This window comes from Malaya genurostris, chromosome 2, assembly GCF_030247185.1.
Source record: "Malaya genurostris strain Urasoe2022 chromosome 2, Malgen_1.1, whole genome shotgun sequence".
Taxonomy (NCBI): Eukaryota; Metazoa; Arthropoda; class Insecta; order Diptera; family Culicidae; genus Malaya; species Malaya genurostris.
In genome coordinates this window covers 98,336,650-98,360,550 of record NC_080571.1, presented here as the reverse complement: position 1 = coordinate 98,360,550, position 23,901 = coordinate 98,336,650, and the positions used below count along the sequence as shown (strand labels likewise).

Here is a 23,901-nt window from a genome sequence, read left to right as displayed (position 1 = left end):
AATAAAGATATATTGTTAAATTCCCTCCTCTTCAATCGGGCTTGGGACCGACAACAGTAATCTTTATAAACCATAATTTACCTATCAAAATAAATAAGCAATTTCAAAATCTGATATTTTTGTGGAAGGCGATCTACAAAGAGGATTGAAAAGCGATTTTGGACCGAATATTATTTTGTATGTGATTTAAATTAATGCTTCATTTAACAAGTATTTCAAATCTTCGGTTATTCATTATAGTTTTTCGGCAACTAAACGTAGAAAAACACAAATAATTCAGCAGCATTTTGTAGAGCTTCATATACCTATATACACTGAAGTCTTTTTTTATGCGAATTTACGTACCGCATAAAAAAACCGCATAACTCTGAAACTTTGCATAAAAAAACGCATAACTCTGAAACTTCGCATAAAAGAGACCGCAGAAGCGAAACCGCATAACTTTTAAAAATTCGCGTAAAAAAAACCGCATAACTCTGAAACTTCGCATAAAAAAACTACAAGGCTCAGCCCCATGGGGTTGTTCGAGCCGTTGATGTGGAACAAGGCAACCAAAATTTCCAATGATTGACATTTTCAATTAATCGTCACACTTTTGAATCCGCAAATGCACAAGAGTCTGCTTAGATTGATCCTTATTAGAAATCAACACCGAACACGCGAACCCAGAATATAGACTCTATTTATCGTGATTTGTATTTGTTTCGTAGCCGACGAAATTACATCAATAGCCCAAATGTATACAATTAAATGTTTGTACATGCTTGCGATACGGATATCGATATTTAAACTTTTCTTCACCAAGCTTGTGTTCAAGTTTTGTATGCAAGCAGTTATTTTTATAGCGTTTCTCTACCATTACTACCATTTTGCGATTTCGGTTGAAGCGATAAAATATTTCTCATTATCAATCGAGTTCATCTTATATAAATTAGAAATTTCAGGACATCGAGCATATCGTGTGGACGTGCGTGGAGTATACTGACGCCAGGTTTTTATTGAAGGACTCCCTCAGGGCCCGAGGTAGACCACCTGATGTACCTGTTCGAGATGTGTTGGCAAATCGGGATATTTCATATATGATGCTCATATACAAGTACCTTAAACACATAAATATACAAGTGTGATCCGTTGCATCTGGCATAGAAAGTTCTCCTTTCCTTGGCGAGGTTAAGAATAATCTTCACCTACAGGTTCGGCACTAACATCCGCTCGATTCTCCCGATCCCCTGCCTGTCTACCATCTCTATCGAAACTAACAAGATCTTCTTGCTGTCACTAACTTTTTCGCATATCCCTTCCCCCGTCTCTTCACCATCTCGATGTAAACTAATTAGATCTTTGTCGTTTTTAGTCATTCGTTCCCATACCCTTTTTTCCACTCCGTTTTCCACAACATTTACTTCCCCATGTTTTTGTTTTTTTTTCATTCTCTTCGGCAACATCATTATAAACGCACACGGAAAGCCGCCCCAGTCAACATGCGGGCCACCCGCCGGGTTCTCGTAACCCGGGGGTGTTTACCGCGGACCCACAAAAGAATACGGCAACCTTTGAAATGTTTCCATGTCACGAGAATTATTCCCATGTTTCCATCATCACCGCCACGAAGAACCACTCCCATCGATGAGGGACACACGCCGGATCTTCAAGAGTGTTTCCTGAGGACCCACAGGGACAAGCCCTTGGCATCATAAACTTTAACAGATTGTGCCTTAATAAAATATATCTGAAAAAAAAAAAAATTAGAAATTAGTATTATGCACTCAAAATTTACCCTGGGGTAGTTGTCAACTTCTCAGGCGAAACGACATAACATGGGATTTTATCCAATCTTGCATGACACAAGATCAGAGCATACCAATAAAAGCTTCAAATCGTTTATGGCACTTTTTGTCTTGCTGTGTAACAACAACCTACCTCTAGCAAGCTACGCATAGGACTGAAACGTTAGCTATAATTTCGCTTCTATTTGTAGATTCGCGTGCCTCCAACAGCTTTGCTTTTGCTTCGATTGACCAATCAGAGCGCAGCTTTCCCTTTGATATATCGCTTACTCCAGACCCTGTCAGCTTGGAGCGAAATCAATCTTCAGTTCAACAACGCCATCGCACGGCATCACATTCAACATATCATGTCAATTGTATGGGTGCACAGCCCTGCTATTTTGGCGCGCACGAATTTGACATTTCTCTTCCCTATACTTCTATGTATGAGATTCGATGCGGACTCACCTGAGGGCGACATGCTCGCAAAAAAGGATGTTGCCAATGATTTGTTCGGGAAATTTGAGAGCTGGATATCTTGTTAATATGATGTCTTTGCTTACTCCTTCAAAACCGTCGACTATGGCAGGGAAATCCGATATGCCGGAGATTTTTTGCAGCCAAAATAGGACACTGCTAGCTATTAATCAACATTTCAATGATATAAAATTAAAAATTCATGGCTATGAATATTCAAATCAATACGTAGAAATATTTCCAATCAAATGGTGACATAATTTTAATAACTAGCTGAGTTACCCGGCGTTGCTCGGAAATGTTTCGGGAAGGTAAGGGCGAGTTAAATAATTCCTTACCTAAACCTCTTTTTAAAAAAGAACAACCACTTCGTTCCCTGCCTAGAATTAAACTAAACTTTATTCTTTCATTCGATTATGTCTACAGTTCATACTGCCGAATTGCACTTTCTAGTCAACGTGACGCTCCTCCGCTCCCACGGATCGATGCCCTCAGGTACAAAATGCTCCGTCGGCGCTCCTGTCTGTCCCGTCGGGTCGGCGCCGATGCTATCGTGTCGTCAGCGATTCTCGCTGCCCTCGTTCGGGTAGTTCCGTTGCTAACTCGTCCTTCCTAAGAGATGAGGTTCCGTACGAATCACTTCTCTGATTGTCAAATGTCTAATGTTGGGTTGGATGTCTGGTACTGGATCTTCGACTGTTGTGGTCGGGGCTGCCTGTTGTATGTTTATTGTAGATGATCTATGGATGAGAAATCTAAGGAGAAATGCTATACCGATTAAGCTAGGTAGGGACATAATTCCCCCAAAAAGAGACAGTGTTGGCCACTTTATACTATTGGTTGATAGTCGGATAACGTCTAACTCCTTCCTCGTTTCCAGATGGAGTTTATGTAGATGGTCCAGGCTGATGTTTAGGATCTCTTGGTGCATTTTTACCGCGATTCCGTCTAAGGGTAGTTGTATTGGGTTTCCCGGTAAGGTTTTCATTCTTGAGTTATATGAAGCGTTATTGATGTATAACTGGCAATTTCTGAAGAAAACTACGAATGGTCCGGTCAGGTTTCTGTTTGTTATGCCACAATTTGATGATAGGGTGAAATTTTTTATTGTGTTTATGAACAAGTGTTGGTTGTCTAGAAAGATAACTTCTTCTTCGACTGGGTTGACGGTGAAATTACAAGTTGCCTGTTCTCCTTTCAATAGCTTCGGTATGCATGTTGAATTGTCCAAGTTGATTTCGTTTGCATTGAATATAGTAGGTTCGATTGAGTTTATGGAGTAAACCTCATCTTTGTGAGTTAGATAAAATCGATGATCTATATGAATTTGCTTATTTTTGTGAATGATCGGGTATAGTCGTACTTTGTTGAATATTCTGGGGTCGAGTTTTGGCATTTTTATCATGAGAGCAATTTCCAGATTGTTAGTTGCCACTGATGTCGTCGCATAATTCGTTGCCTCCAAAGCAGTATGAACTGTTATATTTTCCCTAGCTAAATCATTAATTAAGATATCTATTTCACGCTGGCTTAGAATTTTTTCGTTTACTATTCCTAGTTTAGCCAACATGATTGCATCAGTTATTTGGTTCAATTTCTTGGATAAGTAATTCAGATGAAACAATATCTTAGTAGAATACATTTCGATTGATCTTGTGTTGAACAAATTAATCGCCTTTTTGGTTTCGAACATTGCTTCTTTCAATTGTAGGTTTATCTCACGGTTAATTCTGATCTGCTCATTATTGTTCGTAACTAAATTATTTATGGTAGAATTGATGATTCTCAAATCATTGGCATCTGGACTGCCGGCTATAAATTTCCAAACTGTACCTACACTATCCCAACGTTTATGCCGTCTGATTGGGTCTATGCTTTTTAATGCGAAATCTATTTCGTTGAATTTTTCTTCTACTAGGTCAGAAAATTGATTTTGGCTAAAGTTTTCGAACTGATCCCTAAGGCTTTTTACTTGCATTCTAATGGTCGTTAAATTGAAGTAGTGAATGTAATACGTGTGGTCAAGTTTGATCCGTGCCTCGCCTTGATCGAAGATCAGGACTGGCTGGCGTCCTACGTCCCGTAAGTCGGCTGTCACATCGTGTCTTGATAGTAGTTGGTCTGGTTGAATGAATAATAGCAGTAGCAATCTGAAACGTAGAAGTAGAAGTCGTGTTTTATATTTTCCTTATTTTTAGGTCATCTTTATGAATTCGTCGATTATCGTCGGTTGTAATTGTGCTCTTGTTTATTTTCGAAATTTTTATTTTCTTGTACCTTTTCTTGTGTTTAAGTCTTTGTCGTGTCGTCTCGTATGCGTCTTGATTTTCCTCGATTGGTATAGGTTTCTTTTTTTTATTATGGTGTTCCAACGCGTTTTTCTGAGTTTGCAGTAGATTTCTGTAGGTTTTTTCAATAATTTCTGGGGTACGAGAAGAGGGGAGAATTATTTCCAAAGGAGTGAAATTTGTGGAGGAGTGAATAGAAGAATTATATTTCTGTACAGATAGTTGGATCAGGTCTGGCGTTGCTAGATTCGGGTTTTCAGTTTTTGTGATTCGATAAATTTCGAGGAGCGTTGAATGGAAACGTTCAACGATTCCGTTCATCTCACTCCGTCCGGTGGCGGTTACGTATGGGTTGATTTTATGTATGTTGTAGAAATTAACGAGCTCTCCCGTCATAAAGGATTTCTCGCCATCCATCACAAGTGTGCTTGGTGCTTTGTACTTTAAAAGAATATCCTTTATTACTGGTATGAGGTCGATGGCTGCTCTTGATTCAATTTGTGTGACTTGAGCGAATTTTGAAAATTTGTCGACATATGTTAGAAAGTGAAGACTTTCCAAAAACATAATGTCGATGTGCGCTATTTCGAATGGAGCCTTTGGAATTGGTGTTTCTTGTATAGGAAACTTTATCGGGTTCCTATCATATTTGCACTCATGGCAAATCTGACAGTTAGTGATAAAATCTCCTACTTTTTGAGCTAATTTTGGGAAGAAGTATTTCCGAAATATTTGCTGCTTATTTTCCTGTGCACCTCTATGCGCTCTGTGATGCTCAGTGCGAATAATATTCCATTGGTCATCTTCTTCTGTTATGTCCTCGAGCATATTCTGAGTGAAACGAATCGTTAACAGATTTTGTTGTCCGAAATGTCTTTTATAGACTTCTTGGATTTTTCCCATTATGTTCTCATCTGTTAACAAACCATTTACCTTAGAATAGTTAAAGTGGTTTTTTAGTACCTGTAATAATAAATTGTCGTTAATTTCATTTATGTAAACCGTAATTCTTGTGTATCCTGAAAATGGAATTTCTGTTATTGTTTTATCGGGTCCTTTCTTTATTATTACTTGATGACGAAATACGTTGATTGGCGATTCCGTTGAGGGTATATAAAAGTCGTCGCTATTTTCGGCTGAATGTTGGGTTGCTGTTAAGGAGCATACAATTCTACTTAAGGCGTCTGCCACCACATTTGCTTTTCCCGGCTTATACACGATTTCATAATCGTGCTCCTCTAGATATGCCTTCCATCTTTTGAGTTTGGCATTTGTGTTTTTTGGGGATAAAGCAAACGTTAACGGTTGGTGGTCGGTTAAAATTTTGAATTTTGCCCCGTATAAATAATTCCTAAATACTTGCAGTGACCAGAAAATTGCTAGCATTTCCTTCTCTGGTACTGAGTATTTTTCTTCCGCCGAAGACAAAGTTCTGGAAGCAAAGTGAATCGGTTTGTCTTTTCCGATGTCACCTTGGGATAAGACAGCACCTATAGCAAAATCAGATGCGTCTGTTGTGAGAATGAAAGGTTGCCCATAATCCGGGTAAATGAGGACGTCAGACGATTTCAATACGTTTTTCAACTTGTCGAAGCATCGTTTTTCATCACATGAAAGCGAAATTTTCCTATTTGATGAGGGATTCCTTTCCCCCCGAAGAAGGTTTGTAAGAGGTTTTGCGATTTTCGCAAAGTCTTTTACAAATCTTCGATAATAACTCATCATTCCGAGGAAAGAACGGAGCTCTTTGAGATTCGTAGGCTCTGGATACCTATTGATAACATCGATTTTTTTAATATTAGGTTTGATTCCTTCCGCTCCAATAACAAACCCTAAAAATTCAATCTCAGAATGCAAAAACTCACATTTGTCTAACTGAATCTTGAGATTTGCATTACTTAGTGTTTCTAGAACAATTTTAAGATTTTCCAAATGTTCATCTAGGGTCTTTCCAAACACGACAACGTCATCGATATACACATAGCATATTTTCCCTATGTGATCTCTAAGTACGTCGTCAATTGCCCGTTGGAAGATCGCAGGAGCGTTCTTCAAGCCAAATGGCATTCTAGTAAATTCGTACTTCCCGTTGTTAATGGCGAATGCAGTTTTCTCAATATCTTTCTCCTTCATTTTAATCTGGTGGAACCCAGACGCTAAATCAAGAGTGGTAAAATATTTTTGACCCTTGAGCTGATCTAAAACATACCCTATCTCTGGCATTGGATATTTATCGGGAATTGTCTTTTCGTTCACCTTCCGATAGTCGATCACCATTCGGAACTTTTTTTCTCCTGAAGCGTCGGGTTTCTTCGGTACAACCCATACTGGTGCCGTCCACGCTGAACGAGATGGTCGAACAATACCATCTTCCAGGAGTTTGTTAATTTGTTTCTTTACCTCGTCTGCATAGGCAGCGGGGTAAGGATATACCTTCTGATGAACTGGAGTATCATCAGTGGTATTGATTGTGCATTCAACATTTGTTGAGCATGTTAATTTTGCATTGGTTTCATGAAAAACTTCTTTGGAGTTGTCGAGGACGACTTTTAGTTTAGTATGCTCCTCTTCAGTAAGATGAGCAGTTCGAAAAACACTATTAGAAGCACAGTTTGTCTGAGAATATACGCAAAGAGGAATGACAAGTTTCTGATTATCAGAGTACAAGGTCAAAATCTTATTAGAAAAATCAATGTTTGCATTTAAGTCATTCAGTATTTCTGTCCCTATGATCCCGTGGAAAAATGAGTGGAATTTATGTAAGACGAATTTTGTAATGTAATTAATTTTCGGATAGAAAAAGTTTATATCTATCGCAGAGGTTGCGTTAAATTTACCGTTAGCACTAGTTATGCCTTTGGCATTAAAGTCGTACGGCCTGCTATCCTTGTAGGCCCAGGCAAGTTTTGGGTTAATTAAGTTTATGTTCGCTCCTGTATCTATTAAGAAGGGAAACTCTCCACTCGTAGTCTTCAAGTTGATGTAGAGCAAAATAGGTTTCACCAACTTGGGTTCCATTCTAAAAAATTAGAGGCTGTAGCCTCATCTTGCTGCGGTTCTTGTTCGGTTTGCGTGTCTAATTTTGGTTCCGGTTCTACTGATGGTTGAATATCATAATATGGATATAGATCATTGTAATAATCATATTCGTAATTATAGAGATCATCTGTTTGATCATCAAAATTTGTATCAACCGGGTGAGCTTGCCTTTTGAAGGGGTACGGATATGTTTGCCCCGACATTGGCGGCGGTCTTTTAAGATCCATTGATGGCCTGTTGCCATAATTTACATTGTGTGTTCTCATACTTTGATCGATATCCATTGGCTCGGGTTTTGGTAATGGTTTTGCAGCCCATGGTCGTGGGGGTGCTTGAAACGGATTGGGTTGGTACTGAGGCCTGGTCTGGGTGAAGGGATTGGCTTGGAAATATTGCCTGCCAAATAGTGGCATCTGTGGAAAGCCTAAGTTTCTAGGGGCTGGAATTGGTGGAGGTGGATATCTCCGTGGAGGTGGTCTGGGAGGAAGTCTATTAATTTCCAAATCTCTTGGTTTGGGAGCTGGGGTGAAATGTTCATTTCGGAAAGGTGCCGATCTAGTATCCATATTGTAGTAGTCTAGGCAAAACTGATATGCCTGATTTAACGTTTTTGGATTAAATGTTTTTAGTAGCTGACACAAAGGTTTTTCTAAGCCTCGAATGAATGCATCTACTGCCTTTTCTCTAAAGTAATCGATATGTGAATTAACGTGTGGGGCCAATTTTTCTTCTGTTTGGATTTGAGCTACTATGGATGAAAGTAGTTCGTTCACCCGGGAGTAGTAACTGCCTAAAGTTTCGTTTGAGTTCTTTTTTATTGTGGTTAATTCGAAGTCCAACGTTTTTATATCACGTTTGTCCCTGTAATACAGAAGCAGCGTAGATTTTATTTGTTGCCAATTATGCACAATGTTATTTGAATTAAGGATATCGGCTGCTTCGCCTCTGATTTTTCGTCTCACGGAGCGCTCGATTAATTCAAGTTGCGCTTCCGTGGCTCGTGCATCTCTGTACATACAGAAAATGCCCTCAACATCCGTTAGCCATGCTAATAGTTCTGTTGGCTTGCCATCATAATTTTGTAAATCTCGAATGAAATCTGGTAATTTTCCCAGATCAATGAATTGTTGCATCGTCAGTGGTGCAGCAACCGGATTCGGTACTGGATTTGCCATTATTTTGTGATATAAGAATTTAACCGAGACTGATGAACACTTTTTCCACTAGTTTTACCAGTATTCTGGATTTTCTTGGCTTTTTTTCCACGATTAATTTAATGGTGGCAATGCGAACAAAAACACTATTTATTTCCGTTGGTTTTGAGCAATATCTCTAGATTTTCCTTCGTTCGTTTCTTAACAAAAATTACTAATATATATATATATATATTGTATAACTAATTACTTACATAAAAGACCGTGTCTTAGTTGCGGCCAACATCGGTTGGACTTTTGTTGTGGCTGTCCTCCGCAAACGGGGGAATCTACGAGCAGGCACGTTTGGTGGATCCGTTTTACTATTCGTTACTTCGGGCCAGCGGTGCCGATCGGGTCCGGTAGGTATCCTCGGTGTCTCGTAGCTCGCTTTCGTGATAGCCAGACCTGGCTCTTTTAACCAGCATATGCAACTTGGCTCTTTGAACCAGCAATGAACACTTATTTTCCAAGTGATTTTCTTAAGATTTTTGTTACACTGATTTGAAGATTTTTGCACTGCACTATCACTTTATCCTGTTCCCGCTTCGGAGTATCTCGCCGGAGCCTCCAGTTAAATAATTCCTTACCTAAACCTCTTTTTAAAAAAGAACAACCACTTCGTTCCCTGCCTAGAATTAAACTAAACTTTATTCTTTCATTCGATTATGTCTACAGTTCATACTGCCGAATTGCACTTTCTAGTCAACGTGACGCTCCTCCGCTCCCACGGATCGATGCCCTCAGGTACAAAATGCTCCGTCGGCGCTCCTGTCTGTCCCGTCGGGTCGGCGCCGATGCTATCGTGTCGTCAGCGATTCTCGCTGCCCTCGTTCGGGTAGTTCCGTTGCTAACTGGCGCAACAAAATTACAACGAAATTATCCTGTCCAGTGAAACTCTGATTGTAGTGACACAACATAGACGGCAACCCGATTGCACAATATTCCATCTCAGATGTCACAATAATCATAATTTTTAGTGAGCTTACTACAGCTCTCCTCCATGATAACCCTTATAACCACTTGTCATGTTTCAAACTTGGTGGCGATTTGTTTAGTTGTTTCGTACTTATGTTGTGCTAAGACTTACAAACAATCGCGTTCATACGCAAATAAAGATTATTTACCCTATGTTCTTCGAATTCCCCGGCAATTCTTTTGAAATTATTTTAAGAATTTTGTGTTGGTTTCAAATTAACAATATCAATACTATCTAGTATGACCTTCAAATTCTCTCTCCTCTATTGCTTTATAAAAAATAGGAGATTGAAAATTGATTTTCAAATCCCCTTCTTATAGTCTAAGCCCCTCTCCTTCTTATTCTTCGACATAGAGAAGAAATTTTACGATGAACATCGCTTTTTAAAGGCACTTGCTATAAATTCCACCCTTTTGTTCACTTTGGCAATGAATATCTCCTGAAGAAAACTTGAAGAACCTTATGATCACCTTTAAATCGCAAAACCAAGTTTGTGATAGTTTTCTGAGTTTTTATGGATCAATGCAGATACATACAAACAATTTTTCGTTAGTTGTTAGTTGTAATAAATATTTGTGCTTGTCGGAACATGTCCATTTTCACAAATTCGGAACATTTCGTCTCGAATTCCCCCTGTTAGCAAACACTTACTACATCCCCCTTTAAATATCCTTATAGCAACCTATGAATAGCATTGATAACTTGAGCTTAGTACAGTCTTTTGAGTTTCGCCCCCCCCCCCCCCCCCCCCTTGGATGAGACTTACTTTATCCACACCCCCCTCCCAAAAAGCAAAGTCTTGGCATTACATTCCTTCCGTGGAACTTGGCCTTTCTGTTTCAACAGACTTCGCAGCCGATTCTTAGCGTACATAATTATTGCATGGCTAGTACTATGGATCCTACTGACACTAAGAATCCTTCCAGGTCGGGGCTCGAACATACGACAGCTGGCTTGTAAGACCAGCGTCCTATGCATTGAATCGTCAACCCCCCTCGCTCTTCCCTTAAAAATGCTCTTAGGAAGTTCTAATAATATCTGGACGTAGCAAGAAGTATCGTATATTAAAAAATTCTAACAACTCTACATTAGACTTTCTTTTTAAGAGGCACTCATTATATTCACCCTAAAGACCATATTCGAGTTTTCAAAAAAGTATGTACAGTCTTCGAAAAGTATCGCTTCTGTTTAAATCAGATAAATTTCGTCATTGCTCCACACCCCACATGTGAAGGACACTTGTTATACACTCTCCCCCCTCTCCGGAATTATGCGTTTACAAACACTACACTCCCTTTTTTAGAGGCACCTTACCTTTACAAACATATCTAAGTTGTTAAGATCACTTGCTACGCTCCTTCTCCCATAAAAGTACCCTTATGATCATCTCTGAAGAGCATGAAGTATATGTGCCTTTTTGGATAGCAATTCAGTATCTTCGGAGTTTTGCCATTACAAACACTACACCTCCCCCCCTTTTTGCAGGCACTTGCTACATCCACCCCCATATAGGAATATCTAAGGTATGCATAATGTTTCTATGGTCTTCAAAAAGTATCGATTCTCAGCAAATTATATTTATTTTTTTCATGATCCCCCCATGTTAATGACACTTGCTACGTCCCATTCTCTATGAAAAAACGCTTATGACCTTTTCTGATGAGCAGTAAGTACATGTGCCAAGTTTGATAGCAATCCGCTCAGTAGTTCCGGAGTTATGCCATTACAAACATTACACCCCCCTTCTTAAAGGCACTTGCTACATCCACCCCCCCATATATAGTCATGTCTAATATATGTTAAATGTTTCTACGGTCTTCAAAACGTATCGACTCTTGTCAACTTATATGAATTTTTCCATGACCCCCCCTTGCTAATGACACTTGCTACGCTCCCTTCCATATAAATATACTCCCTAAACCATCTCTGAAAAACAAGAAGTATCCGCGCCAAGTTTGGTGGCAATCCGTTCAGTAGTTCCGAAGTTATGGCGTTACAAACATACAAACTTACATCCATTTTGTCGTGAATACGACTTACTTTACTATGGGGTGCCTTTTCAAAATTTTCCCTCTGAGAGAGTGATAAGTTTTTGATCGTGAATATCTCTTGTTGTATCAAACGAATCAACAAAATTTTTGCTACATGCCATCGGCAATATGATCACAATTTTTTGATAAAATTTTCAGTTGTGTGACATAATCTCAAATCATTAAAAATTAAATTTTTCTGAAATGTTTGGTATAAACGAGTATCAAAGAGGATAATTCATAAGGCGCGTTTGCCTTTCTCGTATTTTTAAAGCTCATAGCTCAGTGATCTGTGAAAGGATTTATATAATCTAACTACCAATAGAATCGAAATTTTTTAACTTAAACGTGTATAGCAAAAGCATTTAAGTATTTCAATAGTACACTAATGTTCCGAACAGTGTTTAATATCGTAGTGAGTTCCACAATTTGGTCCTTCTGAAAGGCAGGAATGAATCCCGTACAGCATCCTGATAGTTTCTTTCAATGAAATGCAAATCCGAAATGAAATAATCGACATTAAAATTCTATATGCTGCTATTTTTATAGCCGTTAGGACCGCCCATTAGTAAAAAAGCTACAGACGAAATCACGTAAAAAGAAACCTCTTCACAAAAATTGAATCAGTTTGGATTCTATCGCCACTGTGAGCAGATGTATTTTGTGTCGTTTGCAAAGCTAGTTTCACTTCCGACAAGAGCGATTACGTCACAGCTGCCAGTTGTTTGCATTGGTGAAAAAACAACCAAAAGTGGACAACGGTACAGAGCATCACACAAAATCAGCCGTTCTGATGGCTCTAAAAGTTTTCTAAAGACCTATTAGGATTTCTTGCTCACAAATCTAAGGTAAATATCCTCAGTTTAGTGCAAATCTAGAACTGTTTGATTTGTGCACTTTTCGCTGTATGAAATTCACAGTAATCGAGACCAAGTGAAGCTTTTTGCGAAAAATGTGAAAAAGGAGAATGCTTTCATAATTCATACAATCGATCAACTAATTGATATTCGGAAGTGTTAAGAAACATGTCAGTTGTTTTCGTATTCACGACATCCAGTTATGTCTCTGACATTACCCATCCGCCTTTTTATACATATAGATTGCTACAAAATTGACTGAGCTGTAATTGTTCAAAACCTGACCTCATTTCTACGTGTATTTTTCTTGAGTTTCTAGTTTGCACCGCTATATAGAAAACAAAAATGTGTTCCACATTAATACTACTAGAGGTATAGAATTCAAATGGGTATAAAATACTGTATTGTTTGATATGACGAAGAGTTGACGAGATTAGTAAATCCGACTAGTTCTTCAACGCTACGAAATTCTCGATGATATCAATGATGATGCTGACATCAGGGTTCTATTTGTGCCACGTGTTATGAATAGGTCACACCGCTTCTCACTGTGGTAATAAAGATAGGTGTGGTAAATGTGGAGAAAATAATAAGGACGAATCGTGCAGTAGAAATTCTGAAAAATGTGTCTACTGTGGGAATACTCCTCATGATATCTCTTCATGTCCAACAAATAAATCGCGCGCAGTTACTCACACTCTTCAGCATATTACTCGACTCTGACCCATTTCTCAGAGGAACCACTGTACCCAAAGATAGCTGAATATATCAGTAACCTTTTCAGCAGGATGCCAGCTTGGCTATGTTATTTGATTATTTGATTTAAAATAAAAAATATAATTAATTTATTTGAAATAAAAAATATAATTCAGATATAATAACATAACTAATTTTCTTTCTAGTTTTAATGAAAATACTTTGTATCATGCAATAGATTACTTTATTTTCAGAAATATTGGTTTTAGTAGAATTTCCGTTTTGGTCGTTGATGTCCAGTTTTTACGATTCCCACCACTGCGAGGTGCGAGGCGCTGCATTGGGTATATTTTTTATAGGGATTAATTTGAGATGAGCTTTTTCTCACTGAGCTTTTGTCGACTTACTTTACTATGGGGTGCCTTTTCAAAATTTACCCTCTAAGTCGGTGTTGAACAGTCGTTCGCACCGCACGCGTATAGCTCTTGGCTCCTGGAATTTTTTTTCTGGCTACCTAGAGTTTCATTGATTCAAGGCTTCAGTCTTTTTCAAGGCTACCTGAATCACTAACTAAGTGACTAAGTGATACAAAGAGTGATATTAGAGTGACTAAGTGATACAAAGAGTGATATTAGAGTGACTAAGAAATTAATCAGCCTTTTTTAAGGCTAGCTAGGAGTCTAATCGAAGACTAATTTAGCCTAGTTAATTTAATTTAAAATTTCATTAATTTCAAAAATGCCTGCGTCCAACCGGAAAGGCAACAAGCCTAAGGCTAAAAATAATTCAATACGGAATAAATCACAATCCGTTATTCAACATTTTTCTAATAACATTCATGATCTTATAGAATCTGAATGTAAAAATAAAAGACAACGGACGGATTTCCCTTCCGTTGATCCTATGCCGTCTAACAATATTTACGAGATTCTTCCTGAATCCGATTGTAGCGACATAGAAGAAAATTCTTCAAAAATTCCCAAAATGGACGCTTGTCGTTCTGGGAAGAAACATCAATCTATGCCACCAGTGACGGTGATGATTTCCGACTTCAAAGCATTCCGTACTGAGCTTTCTACTTTTCTCCCGGAAGTAAAAGTCTCATTTCAAATCGGACGAAGAGGAGAATGTCGAGTCTTGGTGGATGGATTGGAAGATTACGAAAGTCTTATTCGATATTTGTCCGAAAAACTTCATAAATTTTATTCATATGATATAAAATCAGACAGACCTTTCAAGGCTGTCTTGAAAGGATTATCAAATGATCAAAGTATTGATGAAATTAAAAATGAACTAAAAGAATTGCTTGGTTTTGCCCCTTCCCAAGTAATACTTATGAAAAAAAGAGCGAATGGTACTTCTAAACCACGCTCTGGAATTTCCCATGAACTTTACCTAATACACTTCAATCGAAGTGATGTAAACAATTTGAAAACTTTAGAAAAAGTACGTTTCATTTCCCACATTAAAATTTATTGGGAACATTATAAACGGCATAATCGTATTGCAAACTTAACGCAATGTCGTCGTTGCCAAGGCTTCGGTCATGGAACCAAAAATTGTCATATGGATATACGGTGTTTGAATTGTGGTAAATCGCATTCGAAAGACGCTTGTCCAATGAATGAAACCACTGATAAATTTTCATGTTCAAATTGCAATGGAAATCATAAATCCAATTATTTGAAATGTCCTGTCAGGGAAAAAATTTTAAACGCTCGTTCGCTTAGACAACAAGTCAAATCAACGACCTTAAATTTACAGAACATACCTGAAAATTCTTCTAAGGCACCTGCCAATTCGTCTTCTAACGAAAACAATTTATTGACAGGTAGATCGACCTCGTCATCATCTTCTTCTAATGTCAGTTATGCTGGTATATTAGGTAGAAATCTATCTCCTATTTCTTCTAATGTAAATAATCAAAACACAGGACCGCCTTGCAGTTCTTCTTCTAACGAAAACAATTTATTAATAGGTAGACCGACCAAATCATCTTCTTCTAATGGCAGTCTACCTACAAATATTCCTTCAATGCCATTCGCTTCTTTAAATGAAGTCGATTTAGGCGATATAACTGAAAATAAAATGATCTACCTACAAGATCAACTTTTTCAAATGATCATCCAAATGAATTCGACTTCATCACTTTTTGAAGCATTTCAAATCGGATGGAAATTTGCAAATAATATTATAATGAATTTAAAATTTAACAGTGATGTTAAATAATTATTTGAATATTTTAAATTGGAATGCTCGATCTTTGAAATCGAGTGAAGATGAATTTTATAATTTTCTCAAAGTTCACAAAATTCATATTGCCATTGTGACAGAAACTTTTCTTAAACCAAATGTAAAATTGAAAAGTAATCCACATTATGTGGTTCATCGATTTGACAGGTTTACTGGAATTGGTGGTGGAGTTGCCATTTTTGTCCAACGGCAAATTAAACATCGAATTTTACCTTCTTTCAATACTAAAGTTATTGAAAGCTTGGGAATCGAAGTTGAAACCATTCATGGAATTTATTTCATCGCTGGAGCATATTTGCCATTCCAATGCACCGGCGAACAATTAAATTTCTTTAAAGGCGATTTGCAAAAACTTACAAGATATCGATCGAAATTTTTCGTAATAGGGGACTTAAATGCTAAGCATGTCCAGTGGAATTGTAGGCAAAATAACAGTAATGGTAAAATACTTCATAATCAACTCTCAGCTGGTTACTTTACAGTTCTTCATCCCAGTAATCCTACTTGTTTCTCTTCCGTGAAAAACCCGTCTACAATTGATCTGGTTCTAACAGATCAAAGTCACATTTGTAGTGAACCGATTACTCATGCTGATTTTGACTCAGATCATCTTCCTGTAACATTCAGACTTTCCAACGAAGCTATAATTAATCCAATTAGTTCTATTTTCAACTATCATAGAGCAAATTGGTTGGATTACAGATCTCACATTGAAAATCATGTGGATCATGAAACTATTTTAGAAAATTCTGCGGATATCGACACAGCAATTGATAATTTGAATCATTATATTATCGAAGCTAGAAATCTTTCAGTTCCCAAAGCTCAAACTAAATTAAATTCTCCTATCATCGATGACAATCTTCAACTGCTCATTCGGTTGAAGAATGTTCGTCGACGACAATATCAACGTTCTCGTGATCCTGCTATGAAAAACATAGTTAAGGATTTACAAAAAGAAATTAAACATAGATTTACTCTTTTGCGAAATGAAAATTTCGCTAAAGAAGTTGAACAAATTAAACCATATTCTAAACCTTTCTGGAAACTTTCTAAGGTTCTTAAGAAACCTCAGAAACCTATTCCTGCTCTCAAGGAAGGAAATCAAATACTTCTTACAAATGGCGAAAAAGCTCAAAAACTTGCTCAGCAGTTCGAGAGTGTCCACAATTTTAATTTGAACGTTGTGAGTCCTATTGAAAATGAAGTCTCACTGAAATATGATCATATTTCAACCCAAGTGTTATCACACGATGACATTATTGAGACGAATTTTGATGAAATTAAATCAATTATTAGCAAACTTAAAAACATGAAGGCTCCTGGTAATGATGGAATTTTTAATATTCTTATTAAAAATCTTCCCGATGTTGCCTTGAGACTCCTGGTTAAAATTTTCAACAAGTGTTTTTCATTAGCTTACTTCCCAAAAAGATGGAAAAATGCTAAAATAATTCCTATCCTAAAACCTGATAAAAACCCAGCAGAAACATCAAGTTATCGCCCAATTAGCTTACTTTCTTCTATCAGTAAACTTTTTGAAAAAATTATCTTGTTAAGAATGATGACTCATATAAATGAGAATTCAATTTTTTTACCAGAGCAGTTTGGATTTCGTCATGAACATTCAACTACTCATCAACTTGTCAGAGTAACGAACATGATAAAATCAAATAAATCTTCTGGGTTATCCACTGGAGTTGCTCTTCTAGACATAGAAAAAGCATTCGACAGTGTTTGGCACAAAGGTTTAATAGCAAAAATGTCTGATTTCCAGTTTCCTATTTATTTGATCAAAATGATTCAAAATTATTTAACTGATCGTACTCTTCAGGTTAGCTATCAGAATTGTAAATCTGAATTGCTACCCGTACGAGCCGGTGTTCCGCAGGGTTCGAGTGTAGCTCCAATCTTGTATAATATTTTCACTTCTGATCTTCCAAATCTACCCGTTGGTTGTCAGAAATCGCTATTCTGTGACGACACAAGTCTGTTAGCCACAGGTAGAAATCTAAGAGTGATCTGCAGTCGCCTACAAAGAAGTTTAAATATTTTCAGTGATTATCTGTCAAAATGGAAAATTAAACCAAATGCAGCAAAAACGCAATTAATTATCTTTCCTCACAAGCCAAGAGCTTCTTTTCTTAAACCAAACAATAATCACATTCTCAAATTGAATGGCTTGGAATTGACATGGTCTGATCAAGCTAAATACTTAGGTTTAACGTATGACAAAAAACTCACTTTCAAGGATCACATTGAAGGAATCCAGGCAAAGTGTAATAAATATATTAAATGTTTATATCCTCTTATAAACAGAAATTCTAAGCTCTGTCTAAAAAACAAATTGTTAATTTATAAACAAATTTTCAGACCAGCCATGCTTTATGCGGTACCAATTTGGTCAAGCTGTTGTTCCACCAGGAAGAAAACGCTTCAAAGGATTCAGAATAAAATTCTGAAAATGATTCTGAAGCGTCCTCCCTGGTTTAGTACAAATGAGTTACACAGACTCACAAATATAGAACCATTAGATGTAATGTCACATAATATTATAAGCAAATTCCGACAAAAATCGATGCAATCTTCAATTGAATCGATTCGCTCTCTGTATTAGTTAGTAAGTTAGTATATAAGTTCCTTTTCCCCATTACACAATACAAGTAGGTTTAGAATTTTCCCTACACAAAAATCTCAGAATTGCGGAAGCAAATGATGTCTTCATGGTAATAACCAAATCATATATATATATATATATATATATATATATATATATATATATATATATATATATATATATATATATATATATATATATATATATATATATATATATATATATATATATATATATATATATATATATATATATATATATATATATATATATATATATATATATATATATATATATAACAGGGCTGAAAAGTCACCACTTGTGGCTGAACACCCAATTTAAATCTTAATAATTTAATTTTAACTCATATTCCAATAAATAGTTATTTTAAAAAAAAAAAAAAAAAAAAAAAAAAAAAAAAAATTACCCTCTAAGAGAGTGATAAGTTTTTGATCGTGAATATCTCTTGTTGTATCTAACGAATCAACATAATTTTTGCTACATGCCATCGGAAATATGCTCACAATTTTATGATAAAATTATCAGTTGTGTGGCACAATCTCATCTAATTCAAAATTAAACTTTTCTGAAATGTTTGGTATAAACGAGTATCAAAGAGGATAATTCATGAGGCGCGTTTGCCTTTCTCGTATTTTCAAAGCTCATAGCTCAGTGAACTGTGAAAGGATTTATATAGCTAACTACCAATAGAATTGAAATTTTTCAACTTAAACGTGTATAGCAAAAGTATTGAAGTATTTCAACAGTACACTATTGAAAAATCTGTCTCATTTCATCCATGTCAACACCAGCCAATCAGAACGCGTTCTGAGGAAGAGAACAAAATATCTGCTGCTGTACAACAAGTCGTTTGAGAAAAATGTTCCGAAAAGTGGTGAATATCGTAGTGAGTTCCTCAATTTGGTCCTTATGAATGCTAGAAACGAATCCCTACAGCATATTGATAGTTTCTTTCAATAATTTATGCAAATCCGAAATGAAATAATCGACATTTAAATTCTGTATGCGGCTATTTTTATAGCCGCTATGACTGCCCATTAGTGAAAAAGCTACAAACGAAATCACGTAAAAAGAAAGCTCTTAACAAAAATTGGATCATTTTGGATTCTATCGCCACTGCGAGCAGATGTATTTTGTGTCGTTTGCAAAGCTAGTTTCGTCTCCGACAAGAGCGATTAAGTCACAGCTGCCAGTCATTTGTATTGATGAAAAAACAACTGTTAGGATTTGTTGTTCGCCAATCGAAGGTAAATACACCTACACCAACCATATCAGTATCGCACCCACGTACAACAATTCAGCCTGGAATTCAGCGGCATCCATCGGATTTCGAATTCAACTCATCACTCTCCATCACAAACGCTTTCATAAAAGGTTCTTTTCAGAGCCACCATTATTTTATTATAAAGACCTATACTGGTTATTTCATAATATTTGTGTTTCAGAATGTTAAATGTAACTAATCTGTACTTTAGTTTAGGTGCATCGTTTCAAATTCTACATACAATTTCATACATTTGATCAACTAATTGATATTCAGAAGTGTTAAGGAACATGTCAGTTGTTTTCGTATTCACGACATCCAGTTATGTCTCTGACATTACCAACCCGCCTTTTTTCTGAGAGAGAGTTTTTAAAAATGAGTATTTTGGTCGGTGAGAGTTTTGGTCGGTGAGCTTTTTTGTCGGTAACTTCACAGAAGTCTTGTTTTCGTATTATTCACGCTCGAAAATGTCTGTTTATGTGCCCAATTCTCGCCATTTGCGGGAAGTTTAACTTTTCTGTTACAATTCGAAAAAAATGCAGCTGAAGCGCATCGAATACTCTCAGAAACTTACGGTGATGCTACTCTGAGTAAAAGAACGTGTTGGGAGTGGTTCCAACGTTTTAAAAATGGTGATTTCGATGACTAAGACAAACATGGTGGTGGAAGAGATAAAACCTCCAAAGATGAACAACTAGAAGCATTGCTTGATGAAGATTCGTACCAAACCCAAGAAGAGCTTGTCAAATCGTTGGGAGTGAGTCAGCAAGCCATTTCAAAACGTCGTAAGGCCCTGGACATGATATTTCATTGTGAAATTTATTAAAATAAATATTCTAGGCCAAAAATTTTTGTTACCGAATTGCTGCATACCGGAAAAGAGGTTATGTTTTATTTTGCTTTTCAACCGAGTTTCGAAGAGCCGCTACTACGAAAAGGTAACATGTACCAGTACTCTGTGAAACCCTACTCAATCTACCGTACAAAAAAACCCAGGATATTTTTGAATAAATAATTCACTATTCTAAGAAAAAAACAATATTTATTTGAAATAATTTATAAATCAACATATTCAGCACATTCGGAATGTACTCAATTATCCATGAATTTGTACAGATCTTTACCCTTCTTCAATAGAATACCATGACAGTTAAGCGTGTCAAGAAACCGATTAAATTCGGCCCCCATACTGCCGACTAATGGCTTTAACTCGGTAACTGAGAAAATGGTTTTATTCAGTGCTCTCGATTTGTCTCGCAGTACCTGTGTGAACCGTTTCACCATACTAGCCTGACTGGTGCCGAGTCCGTTCATCTGTCGATTCGGTTGCAGGTCACCCGCTTCATTGCTAAACACATCGACCATGCTGAACCGCAGTATGTCGATAACATCTTGGGCGTGCTTGATCGTAGCCACCGATTCCATATTAATCCGTGCACGAGCTTGAGTGAGACGTATGAGTGCTTCCAGTTGCCGAGTGGTCACCGGTAGTTTATCCATACCTTGCTGAGCACTGATCAAAGCTTCATAAAAATGTTTTATCGCATCCGCTGCTTCCTCCGTTAGTTTTGGATTTACGTTCTTCCGCGCGTAAGCTATGGTGAACAGAACAGTTAAAATTTTTAACTTAAACATCATAGAAAACTTACCAATATACTTTTGCAAAAGTTCAGGAGGCAATAGATCCAACTTTTCACCACCTCTCAATTTTAAACGATCTTGTAACGGGGCCCCTTCGGGTATGCTTCCCGAATCGACACCACTCATACCGGATAGAACTGCTTGGAAGGCAGCTCCATGTGGATTCTGACCATCTGTAACACCGTGCAAACGACGAATGTTGGCGGTCAGAATATTATCCAAATGAGCGTCATGTCGATCTAGTTGAATGAACACTAAGTCGAATCTAGACAAAAGAGCAGGTTTCATTTTGATATTTTCAATTACGGTTTTTGATATATCGTAATGTCCTCCGGCTGGATTGGCTGCTGCTAAAATACACGTTCGTGCTGGTAGTGAACAAATGACACCGGCTTTGGCAACGCTTACCACTTGCTGCTCCATTGCCTCTAACAACGCCGGATGATTGCCTGACATTTTGTCAAACTCGTCAATACAACAGACACCTTGATCGGCTAAAACAAGAGCACCGGCTTCCAATGATCCACCAGATCCTTTTTCCATCCTTACTGACACGGTTAGACCGGCGTTAGAGGTGCTGTTTCCACAAACAAATATTCCTCTCGGAGAAACGTCGGCGCACGATTGAAGCATTTGACTTTTTCCAATTCCAGGATCACCTACGATTAGGACATGAATTTCAGAACGTCGACTTCCACAAAGAGATGAGCCACCGAAGAGTCCCAACAGAAGTCCAGCTTTGATCATTTCATGACCATAAATGTTAGGACTCAGAGAATGCACCATAAGACGAAACGGACAGGGTTCAGCGCGAATGGTTTGGATAGCTTCAAGATCTAAATCAGTGAAATCGCCTGCCTTATGCCAACTAGTCTTTGAATTTTTGTTACTTCTAATGCCCACGGCTTGCATGTACATTTTGTACATACTAGCGGTGCTTTTAGCTTTCATGGTACTTTCTTCTTGTGGTCGTGCCTTCAGAATACCCGTTATTGTGATATCATCCCCTGGACACACTAAATCGACCAATTCATGGGTAAGTTCAACCTCAATACTTCTAGGAACCTGGCCATGCACGGAACGAGCTCCAAGCATAGACTCCTGCAATCGAGCTGTTTGAAAAGCTTCTGTTCGCGTGAAAATCGAGGATCGCAGTGGAATGAAATTGCTCCTAGCTCTACAGCCTTGCCTACATGAAGTAGGTACAACAAAAACTCCGTCTGTCTGTCGAATAACTTGTTGTCCTTGGCAAAGTGAGCATCGAAATGCCATCCAAGTGTTAACTATCTGAGAAGGTCCTGCTCGAATAATTGTCCCACGAACTGCTATAAGCTTACCAAAACTATTAACCTTCATATTTCGCAAATGTCCTTCAGGACCGTGACCAATTACTCGGGGCCGAATCGGTTGCAACATAAGTTTGTTGCCAGATGCAGACAGTTCGGAGAGTTGTGAACTATCGTCCTGTAAAATCAGTTTTGTTATATTCTGGTGCATAGCTAACCCACACACCGAGAGCGTATGCTCCGGATTATCTGCCATATCCTGACGAAATGTTGGCCATTCCCGTTTAATATCAGCGTCATTTTCCACAGTTTCTATATTCAACTCGAACCAAAAATTATTCCGAATTTCATCTACATCGTACACTGTAGCGTTTCTTTTGTAGAGACGTTCCATTGTCTGAACTTTGTTTAGCGTCTGCGAACCTTCAAAATATGCTAGAAAAGAAATTGTATTGTAAACAAGTACTAGGAAAGTAAAATTACCTTACCTTCCTGTGGAAAATATAATTTCCAGCCGAGATATTCACAAGGTTCATTTTCCAGCATAATCGTAAGCAATTTAGTTGCTTGGGAAATGCTTGGGAAAGCGACAGAATTATCTGTCTCACCATCCTGTGGCATTTTTGGAAGACCATAACCTAAAGGTTTTTCACGAGGAGGCCCACGAAAATTACGATTATATGGTTTCCAAAAGCCACGCCAAGATCGTCCACCACCCCGCGACCCTTTTATGCCGCGTTCTCCACGAGTTGTGGATGGACCGGCTGGGGAATCCATTAGTGAAATCCACAGCTCCGACAAAAACACCGGCAAAGCAAATTAACCGCAATGAAAATAAACAAAACTAAATGCCAGGGTTGCCAAGTTGAAATAAAAATATAAAAAATTGTATACATTTTTTTAATCATTACCTTCATATGCATTTTTTAATTTCCTGAATTTGTGCGGTTCGTAAGAATAATCCGTAATTCTCAGAAAGAATAACCAGTTTCAAATTTATTAAACATTAAATAAAGAAACGGATGGAGATCCGGTAATTTTCTATAGAACACAGTATTACCATTATAAACAATAACATTATAAAGTAGCGATATGGTAGTATACACTTTAGTAGAAATATTAACGATGAATTGAACCTCGCGCTCCACCAAGCGGTGAGTGCGATCGTTTCAGAAAGTACTGGGTATGAGATAGATTTTTTATTAATTTTTGAAGGTACATGCATGTCGTTATTATTTATCTTTATTATAACAGCGGAAGCATAGTCAGTAAATACTTTCGGGAACTTTTCAAACTGGAAACCATGTCGAATCGATGCGTTGCTAAAATAATAATAATTTGAAATAACAACACAAAACCAGAGCTGCCAGCTATGCGAAATTATCACAAGCAACCAGAGATGCCAGGTCTGCAGATTAGTCTGCAAATTAGCAGATTTTTCATAACGTGCTGAAGACATTTAGGGTAACAGAGGTATTTAGGCCACATCATATA

At 37.5% G+C, this 23,901-nt stretch overlaps 1 protein-coding gene across 1 annotated transcript; it reads right to left on the bottom strand.

The window, feature by feature from the left end:
* Window positions 1-20,514: 20,514 nt before the first annotated feature.
* LOC131432110 (DNA helicase MCM8) lies at window positions 20,515-23,245 on the bottom strand. Its single transcript, XM_058598200.1, has 3 exons — window positions 22,896-23,245; window positions 21,130-22,842; window positions 20,515-21,075 (listed from the first exon to the last, which is right to left on the bottom strand). The coding sequence occupies exons 1-3, from the start codon at window positions 23,182-23,184 to the stop codon at window positions 20,573-20,575; spliced, it is 2,505 nt and encodes an 834-aa protein (XP_058454183.1). The 5' UTR covers window positions 23,185-23,245; the 3' UTR covers window positions 20,515-20,572.
* Between the last annotated feature and the right edge of the window lie 656 nt (window positions 23,246-23,901).